The sequence below is a fragment of the Salvelinus fontinalis genome, chromosome 4 (genome assembly GCF_029448725.1).
Source record: "Salvelinus fontinalis isolate EN_2023a chromosome 4, ASM2944872v1, whole genome shotgun sequence".
Classification (NCBI taxonomy): domain Eukaryota; kingdom Metazoa; phylum Chordata; class Actinopteri; order Salmoniformes; family Salmonidae; genus Salvelinus; species Salvelinus fontinalis.
The window spans coordinates 84,448,860-84,459,066 of record NC_074668.1 but is presented as its reverse complement, the minus strand read 5'-3'; the positions used below and the strand labels follow the sequence as shown (position 1 = coordinate 84,459,066).

At 45.5% G+C, this 10,207-nt stretch overlaps 1 protein-coding gene across 1 annotated transcript in view; it reads right to left on the bottom strand.

Moving 5' to 3' along the window:
- Positions 1-767: 767 nt before the first annotated feature.
- The window catches only part of trip4 (thyroid hormone receptor interactor 4), a 73,611-nt gene continuing 64,171 nt past the window's right edge, over positions 768-10,207 (bottom strand). Inside the window, exon 12 of the mRNA XM_055921722.1 lies at positions 768-1,128. Within this exon, the coding sequence (XP_055777697.1) occupies positions 1,064-1,128 (65 nt within the window). The 3' untranslated portion in view covers positions 768-1,063. The remainder of the gene's footprint in view (positions 1,129-10,207) is intronic.

Genomic DNA, 10,207 nt, shown 5'->3' with positions numbered 1-10,207 from the left:
CCTGTCACCAAGAGGACACTCAATCCCACCGAGGGCCAGCCTGACATGACTTCAAGAGGCTTGCTTCTGACAGCTATATAATGGAGAGAGAGAACAGGAACTTAATCGCTTGTGGCCAATTGGTCCGTCAGTCACCACGGAATTCCATGTTCGGCCTCCACCGCCCCACTACATCTGAAAGGAGTGTTTTTTTCTGGAAAGAGTTATATTTCACAAATGTACAAAAAATGCGTGGTGACGGGTGAGTGAGTGAACAAGAGGATGACTGATAGGACAAGAGAGCAAGTTTGATGCTATGGTTGACATTTCTTTTAGATTCATTTTCTAGTTTTGATTTCCCCTCTCATTATAGATGGGTTAGCTGACAACGTCATGAGACGATGTCTCCGTGGTGTACAAGTCAGCGGGTTGTTGTGATTATGGATGGCCAGACTGCTAGCAAGAATGACAAGAAACTACCATGCAGGGGATCAGAAGTGGCTCGTTTCAGCTCCTTTTACTTGTTCTGTTTTGACTCATTTCATGTCAATATGGCAAAAAGAAATAGCTGGCTAGCTAACCAACAACTGTAACAGCGTATTTGAAAGACAAGTGCTCATTGTGCAAATGTATTTATGTTTTCAATAAACATTGTAGACAAAATATACTGTAGCTTACAAGCGGTCAAAAATCTAAGCCAACCTCATCTGTTTTGCCCCATATTTGCAAACGCCTCGGTTGTTGCTAAACAACCAACCTGTCTACAGTCAAAAAATAAAAGACAGAAATTAAATTTCTACATTGTTTATTGCAGAAAATGCAACTGTTCAAGAGTAGACAGTATAGAATGTAGAGAACCTGGTAATAACTTTCCTGTGTGGTGAATGTCTGCTCAGTCATAGTCTATAAACTGTAAATCCCTTGAGAGGACGCCATGTATAGCCAGTGTGTCCATATTTATTTTTTGCTGGAACTCCTGATAAAACACAGTAGTCAGAATATGACCCACTCTGGATGTTCTCCTCCGCCTCTCCTCCATCTGGTCCACACTCTCTCTTCGCTTTCTCGCTCTCTCTCGCCAACGTCACACGGCCGCCGACGGAACCAGTCCCATCTTCGCACCCCTATGATATTGACTCTCCAGCTTGACTGTGAAAGGGGGAAAGCAGAGAGGAAGGGAGGGGGGAGGAGAAAGGGAAGAGAGGAATGAATCAAAACACCATCAAAGGGACAGAATGACCTTTCGGAGAGCTCAAGGCCTGCTGATTAGAGGCGTCCAGGGCAGATAGGAGGGAAAAGGCCAGTGAGGCTGTTTATCCTGCTGTTACCACAGACTAGCCTTCAGCTTTTTGTTCTGGGTACATCTAGTCAAGTCTTTCTAGGCTAAATCACACTACACTTACAACTAGGTCTAATAAGCCCCTGCTTATAGTGGCCATCTGGACAGAACCATTCCTATACGAGGTGGTTCACTTTTAAGCAATATGGCCAATATACTACGGCTAAGGGCTGTTCTTATGCACAACGCAACGAGGAGTGCCTGGATACATCCCTTAGCTGTGGTATATTGGCCATATACCACAAACCCCCGAGGTGCCTTATTGCTAGTATAAACTGGTTACCAACATAATTAGAGCAGTAAAAATAAATGTTTTGTCATACACATAGTATACGGTCTGATATACCACGGCTGTCAGCCAATCAGCATTCATGGCTTGAACCACCCAGTTCATAATTAAGAATATATACTGGAAGGTTATCAGAGTGGGGATCAATTCCTTTGCAGTGGAAAATCAATAAAAATGGTTAAATATTTGATAAGTGTCCTCACAGGGCGCTAGGCTACTACGGTGACAGCATATTACATTCAAAGGACCATCAATACAGAGCATAGTGTTAACCCAGCTGTACACCACTGACTGACTTCCTAATAGGCTTTATGGACCAGTCAAAGTGGCAAAGAAACCCCCCATACATACACTAACGTGCCTCATAGCCTGCAATGGAGGAGATAAGAGCCTAATAGAAGCTTTCCACAGGTCTTTGACACCATCAATTCAAGACATGTCCAGCAGATACTGTCCCTTCCTTCATTGCAAACATGAGTCTGATTGCTTTTCTGAAGTATATCTGAGTAGTGAGTACCAGCCTTTTCTCATCCTACCCAACCATTTCAAGTTACAGTCATCCACTAGAATCTCTCTAGGCAGACTTTCCTCTTTGGGTGATGACAGGGCTCAATATGACTGCTGCTGGCAAGGATAGATTGTACAAAACAGCAGAAGAGTATTATGTTACAGTAGGCCTAGTTGTATGACTGGATTATTTGAACAGCCAAGACTTTGACACCAATCAGGACCGCAGCATAGTCATGATATCTTGTAATCGCAGGTTAAGCAATGTTTACTAGTTAGCTTGATAACACAAACAAGCTAAGCAGTTGAAAGCCAACCCTGGGCCAGTAGCAGATGGCACGCTGTGCAGAAAACTCAAGTTAATCTGCAATGGCAGGCTAGCAGCCAGGTAGCCTAGTGGTTAAGAGCGTTGGAGGGTTAGTGTAGTGTTTTAACCCTGGTTCTGTTTCTCTCCAGGTGGGTACAGTCGCTGGTTCGAATCCCCGAGCCAACTAGGTAAAGAAATCTGTGGATGTGCCCTTGAGCAAGGCACTTGACCCTAACTGCTCCTGTAAACTGCTCTGGATAAGAGCGTCTCCTAAATCACTCAAACTGAAATGTAGCAGCGGCTGTTTGACCTAGAAAGCTCTGTGGATATTCAAGCGGCACAACAGGTATCAAGAGCTGGCTGTACGCTGGTCTCTGCTTTGTAGGCCCTCTGGTGACATTGAACTCTTTGTAAGTCTTGAATTAGCATTTGCGTTGCTCTTAGCATGGCTATTTCTCAGCAGTACTTATTCATTGCCGTATCGAAGCCATCTGGGAGTTTAGCGCCAACATAGCCCATCCATTTCTTCTTTATTCAACCAGTCACCTGGCTCTACATTTAACATAACCCTACCTATTTATTCTCAAAGCCCTTGCAAAACGTTAATACTGTAGCTAGTGCCAAACTGAGCATCTATATTCCCCCAACAGAGGTCATTCACACCACATAGGCCCCTCAAGCAATCCCTGGCCACTACAAGCCATATTAGGTTAGATCATCTGTGTGGAAGCAGCAGTTAACAACTAAACACATTGTAATCTAGCACGGCGGAGCCCAGAAACACTCATACTATTCAGACAGTTCGCACTGAGGTTGGTTTTCCAAGGGGCTGAGGTAGGACAAACATGATGTATGTATAACAGGCAGCAGTGGTTGTCACTTCTGTTTGTTTCTCTATGTGTCCCATCACATTAGAGCTCAACTCCATGCCCTGGTAGTGGCTGTGTAAGCACGCTGTTAAGGAGAAGTGCTGTTTGCTCACCATTTCCAAACTTGCCTCAAATACTGACATGTATTATTTGTGTGTCTCTCTGTTATGCCTGGAGCCAAATCTCTACAGCAAAGGGAGTGCCTCTGGATTCTGGCAACTAGCTAAAAATACAGTGGTTGTCCAAGTGACAATGTTGAATGCTTGGTAATGTTTATGTCACAAACCAATGCCCTGCACCACACAGAGGACTTTGTTTCTGGGCTGAGTAAAAATAACAGTTTCCCTGAAGTTGTGTACATACTGTACATCTAACATGAATTCTTGCAGAAAAATGGTGTTCTTGCATAGGCTAATCCAAACCAGGTGACTGGTTTTAACAGAACATGTACACTAGTTTCACTCATACCAAATCAAGAATAGTATTTGACTGCTTCTCTGCCTCAATATAAAACCAACTAGTATTTCCCCCCTAAACGATTTACCATGACAGCCACGGAGCTGAACAACAACAAGCTAGACATGGCAAGCTGATAGTTCACTTGTCAAGTGCGTAATTAAGAGTTAGCGTTTGGCCAGCTCGGCTGATTGTGTCTGGGAAGTGCTAACACCAGCTCAGTCTAGTTCCTCTGTTAATTGCTGGAGGGGCTGCTGAGTGGGCTGCTGAGCAACAGCATTTCAGAGTGGATGCTGAAAGCGTGAGATGGGGAGAAGAGAGAGAGCAAGAGAGACAGAGAGAGAAAGGGCAAGCGATATAGAGACAGAAAGAGAGAGGCTGTCACATGGATCGGTGAGATAATTTCCCATTGATTGCTGGTCTGTTTGGGGGCTGCTGTAGAGAGGTTTATTACCCACACACTACAGCCGGGGAGGTCCAATAATAGGCGGAGTGTGTCTGCAGAGGGCTAGCGCTACATCATCAAGCCTGTAAAATACACCCCTATTTGAGCGCACACACACGTTATGTTCTATCCTCACGGGGACCTCAAATTCATTTCCATTTAAATCATATTTTCCCTAAATCTTAACCCAAACTCCCAACCCTGTTTACTCTAATTGTAACCCTGAACCTAAGCTTAATATAGCCTTTTCCCTTATGGACAGACTATCCAGTTGATATGTGGCCACACTCCAAACTACTATTCTGACCCTATACTATACACACACTGTTCTCATTACAGCTCGATGGGAAGGAGCCCAATACGTTTCTGATAAACATTCACATCCAGCCTCAGAACCCAAGAGATGGAGCCAAGAGGTCTGTCTGTATACTACTACCCTGTAACGGAGGACCATTGACAACCGCACCAATTAAATACAATGGCCTTGAGATGATCATAAACACTGAAAGGCAACACTTCACTGTCGATTGAGGGATAATGGAATAATTCTAGGCGTAAACAAGGAATAATGAATATCCGATATGCCAATCAATGAATCAGCTAGGGAGCTCTTTGTATTCATACCTTGTATTGGAGAATGATAATCCCCATTCACTAAGGTGATTTATGATTGCTATGCAAATATAAGCAAAGCTTGATACACTCAGACTACAGGCAATTACTCCACACCAACAGAGGATTGTGATGAGGACGAGGAGAGAAAAAGCATACAAATACATAATTATATTTCTGTATTTAACCTTTATTTAACTAGGCAAGTCAGTTAAGAACAAATTCTTATTTACAATGATGGCCTATTAAAGAATAGTCTATATTCTAATGTTGCTTGGGAATACAACAGGGCATGAGAATACCCAGGGTATAAATCTATGTGTAGATAGGGCCTAAAGCCAAGGCATGGGGATGACACTATGGCATCCATCTTGTTTCTGATTTTTCCAATAGAGCTCGTACTCAGTGAGCCTCAAGAGAATCCCTACATGCCAGACCTAGACTACATCTCCTGGCTCTACACTGACTACTGCAGCCAAGTGGATGTGTACACATCATTCAGCAGGAGGGAGGGGAAAAGAAAGAAACCTGCCTGGATTCTCATCCCGGTGTTAGTCACACCTAATTTACATTCTCTTCCAGCCCTGGCTGGTAGATTTACAAGTGGAGGTTGTACTGCTGTGTGAGTCGACTTGCAGGCAGGCAGCTTCCCCTTGGAGGATCTCTCCCTCTTCCCCTCTCTCTCTATTCTCCCCCTCAAGCTGTTTTCACAGACACCGAGGGGCTGAAATGGCTGAGTGATTTCTACTGCTGCTGTTGCTGCAGCGCTGCTTTAGTCAGGCACACAACAGGCTAGGCTAACCGGACCGGCAGCCTGAGTCTGGCAGTTAAGGAAGGGAAGGGCAAATGACAGAGTGTGGGTAGCTAGCGACTCCGAGGCAGGGTGACAGCGTGTTTACGCCGCTGTCCCAAATAGGGGCTGACGCTCCGTCGATCACACCTGCTGCCACGCACCTTGCCCAGGGAGTGGGTGGTGGGTTCAGGTGGGTTGGAAGGAGGGGAAGTGAGACAATAATGAGATAGAGAGGAATAGAAAAGTGCTTTGTGGAATCATATTTAACAATTCTCCTGGAGGTTTACCCTGCTACATGGGGGAGCTAAAGCCAATGGAAGTGAATGAGCCGAAATGGAGGGAATCAGTCTGGCTGCCATGTCTGGCATCCATGTTTCTTCTGCCATGTGTGGCGTCCATGTTTCTTCTATTCATCGTATTAATCCTGCTTCACAGCATCTCTTTCCAGGAGATTGGCCAGAAAAACAGCAGAACAACTCTTATGAAGACACCATGTTCAAATTAGTTGGTTTAAATAATCAAGAAGCGTTTCAGAAATCTACTCCTGGATATTTGGCCACTTCCAGAATGGACAGAATGCCCAGAATGGACATGTTTAAGGGGGAAAGAGGGAGAGAGAAAAGGAGGGAGAGAAGGAGGGAGAGAAGGAGGGAGAGAAGGGGGGAGAGAAGGAGGGAGCACATTCTGGTCTAATAACTCTATAACCTACTCACATAACATTGACTGGAGGTTTTCCAGTGAAAAATCTCCCAGTGACAAGGGTCACCCATACTAATGTGCTCCAACCGAGGGAAACAGATTCCTCCTGTGTACATGAGTAATTCCAGTAAGGAGCCAGCTCCCCAGTGCTCATCAATCATCCTGGGCTCTTACAGTGAGAGCCAGAGTGACTGGTGCAGCAGCGACGCAGTGTGTTAGATACAGAGGGATCGTGCTTGCGCTAATGCTGAATCACCACCGACCTGGTGTGACGTGAACACCCCCAAGGCAATGCTGCTGCAGCGAGGGCAAGCGTCCAGAAGACACTTCATTCGTTTTGCATTAGCTTCGATCATGGCACTCTCGTTAACGCAAAGTGCCGTCGCTAAAATCTCCATGTCTCCTCAGGTAGTCAAATGCCTCAGAAACATTGGCCCGGCTATAAAAATCATCAAATCAGCTAAACTGCTGAGGGGGCAACACAAATTCATCTTTTGTATTTTTTCAATCATAATAAGACATTGATATAACTTGAGTGGCATATCACAATGGCTGTATTAAAGTTGTAAGAATGACATACTGCCCCATCATGGTGGATCAGGACACTGTGTTTATATTCAACCTTCTTCTAATGGTAAGTGACATAATCATTTTGGAATGAATTTAAAAAAGTCAAATATTCAATCAAGATTCGTGTATTGTTCTCTGCGTGTTAATAAACCGGTCATAAGAATAGTGTCAGTGGTGAAGTCCTGCCGGGACAGCGCTTTCTTCTGATATTTCTCATCTCTGTACACCACTGCAAATACAGAGAGCCCAAAGAAACAACATGACAGGCTTTAGAGATACGCGTGTGTTTACTCTGCGTTTCTAGACAGAGACTTCGTTCCCCTGCAGACCCAATGTCAAAGGGACAGAATATCAACAGGAGCTTCTTTCCAACAGCCACTGAGGGACTCTGAAAAAGTGAATACTGCTAGTTATTTAAAACAGGTTCCTATAAAGAAGCCTGTTGACTGCACACATCTAATTACAATGGAAATGTGGCGTGGGCTTTGAATGGATCACTGGGGATAGACATTGGCATTTAGATGATGTTATGTCGGGACTAGATTACTGATGACACAGTATTTTGGGGAGATAAGACTATCACCAAAGCCTCTGAAATAAGCTAATTGTATCTCGGCATTGGCGGTAATGGGCTGTCATTGTTCTATCATTGGGGATTTGGAGAGGGGTTACACACACACACACACACACACACACACACGCACACACACACACACACACACACACACACCAACCTTCAGAGCGCTTGTGTGTGTGTAGACCTATTCTCTTGCCTATACATCACCGTTTCTTTTGAGAGAAACAATCAATTCCTCAGGGGCATAAGTCAAGAACAGAACAGTCAAGACCAAACAGAGAGTCTCAGTGCGAGAGACAGAGAAAGAGTCTCAGCGCGAGAGACAGAAAGAGTCTCGGCGCGAGAGACAGAGAGAGAGTCTCGGCGCGAGAGACAGAGAGAGAGTCTCGGCGCGAGAGACAGAGAGAGAGTCTCGGCGCGAGAGACAGAGAGAGAGTCTCGGCGCGAGAGACAGAGAGAGAGTCTCGGCGCGAGAGACAGAGAGAGAGTCTCGGCGCGAGAGACAGAGAGAGAGTCTCGGCGCGAGAGACAGAGAGAGAGTCTCGGCGCGAGAGACAGAGAGAGAGTCTCGGCGCGAGAGACAGAGAGAGAGTCTCGGCGCGAGAGACAGAGAGAGAGTCTCGGCGCGAGAGACAGAGAGAGAGTCTCGGCGCGAGAGACAGAGAGAGAGTCTCGGCGCGAGAGACAGAGAGAGAGTCTCGGCGCGAGAGACAGAGAGAGAGTCTCGGCGCGAGAGACAGAGAGAGAGTCTCGGCGCGAGAGACAGAGAGAGAGTCTCGGCGCGAGAGACAGAGAGAGAGTCTCGGCGCGAGAGACAGAGAGAGAGTCTCAGAGCGAGAGACAGAGAGAGTCTCAGAGCGAGAGACAGAGAGAGTCTCAGAGCGAGAGACAGAGAGAGTCTCAGAGCGAGTCTCAGAGCGAGAGACAGAGAGAGTCTCAGAGCGAGAGACAGAGAGAGTCTCAGAGCGAGAGACAGAGAGTCTCAGAGAGAGTCTCAGAGAGAGAGACAGAGAGAGTCTCAGAGAGAGAGACAGAGAGAGTCTCAGAGAGAGAGACAGAGAGAGTCTCAGAGAGAGAGAGAGAGTCTCAGAGAGAGAGAGAGAAAGAGACTCAGAGAGAGAGAGAGAAAGAGACTCAGAGAGAGAGAGAGAAAGAGACTCAGAGAGAGATACACACTCAGAGAGACCCAGAGAAAGACACTCAGAGAGACTCAGAGAGAGTATGAGAGAGAGTGACTCAGAGAGCAAGAGAAAGAAGGGGAGAGAATCTCAGAGAGAAAGAGAAGAGAGATAGGAAGAGGGATAGAGAGAGCAGAGGGGGGAATACGTTTATGCTGATCTAGTGCTCTGCATTCTGAGGAGGCTGCATTTGCATATCAGTGCAGTGGAGCAGAGGGAGAAATGTGTCAGCGTTGACAGCAAGCTGAATATATTAAACCTTCACTGACACCCCTGCAGGCGCTCTCTCAGGCTTCCTCTGATACACACACACACACACACACACACACACACACACACACACACACACACACACACACACACACACACACACACACACACACACACACACACACACACACACACACACACACACACACACACTACAGACATCAGGTGGGAGGATTGCTGTGTTCCCACGTGACTGTGTACAGTAGCGTTTGTTTAACGGTCAACTCAAGTGCAAGGCTCATCTCTGGGGAAAAGCCCCAGTGAAGTGCCTCCATGCACACAGAGAAATCTGTCTGTGTGTGTGTGTGTGTGTGTGTGTGTGTGTGTGTGTGTGTGTGTGTGTGTGTGTGTGTGTGTGTGTGTGTGTGTGTGTGTGTGTGTGTGTGTGTGTGTGTGAGAAACTGAGAGAGTAAGCTAGAGACATAACAAGAGAAACATTATGTAGTCATGATCTAAATCCCTACAGTAGCTTATTTCCCTCTATAGCTTGGTTTATAAATATAACATGACTTTTTACCTACATGGGGATGAATATTTGGGTTGCTCCACTACCACAACAAAACTATTAATAGATATATACACTGTTGTCATGACATGCACACATGGCTTTAAAAGGACCAATGGCGAGGAGAAAGAGGAGCAATGCTTTGTATCCAACACCAGCCACAGTTCATGTTAACTCAGCAACCATCCTCCATACAGTGCCTCTGTGTTCCCACTCTGGTGAGAGTACTGTAGGAGCACTACACTGCTAGCTAAACAATGTCCAATGTCCCGTATCTAAGCATCTTATCTATTGAATCCCATTATATTCATCTGACTGCCATTTCTCAAATGACTCTCTTACAGGTCTCATATGGTTTGTTACCCATTTGAGCTATGAAAACTTTGGTAATTGAAATGTCCGTCAAAAGACGTTGGCCTCGCTTGCTGACGATTTACGCGCATGCGACTGACGATTGATAAATGAGGCCCATTGTGTTGGCGAGATGTTGTTGGTGCCAAAGAATGACAACTTAAAGTAAACTAGAGAACATGTATTGTTGTTTTTGAATTGTGACAGTTATAAGCAGACGTGTTTTCTGACAGAATATCCTGGGGTGTGACTATCTCCTCTGAGCGGTCTAATATGACGTCAGAGACTGATGACGGACGAGCTGTGTTTTAGAGCAGCCATCAACGCTTTCTCTGAGCCTCGTCAACGGCTTAAAAAAAACACTTCTGACATAATTTAATACCCATATTTCTGACTAGAAATGTCAAGATTCTCAGTACAGTAGTCAAGTCTTTTACAGTACAGTAGCTCTCCATTTTTAA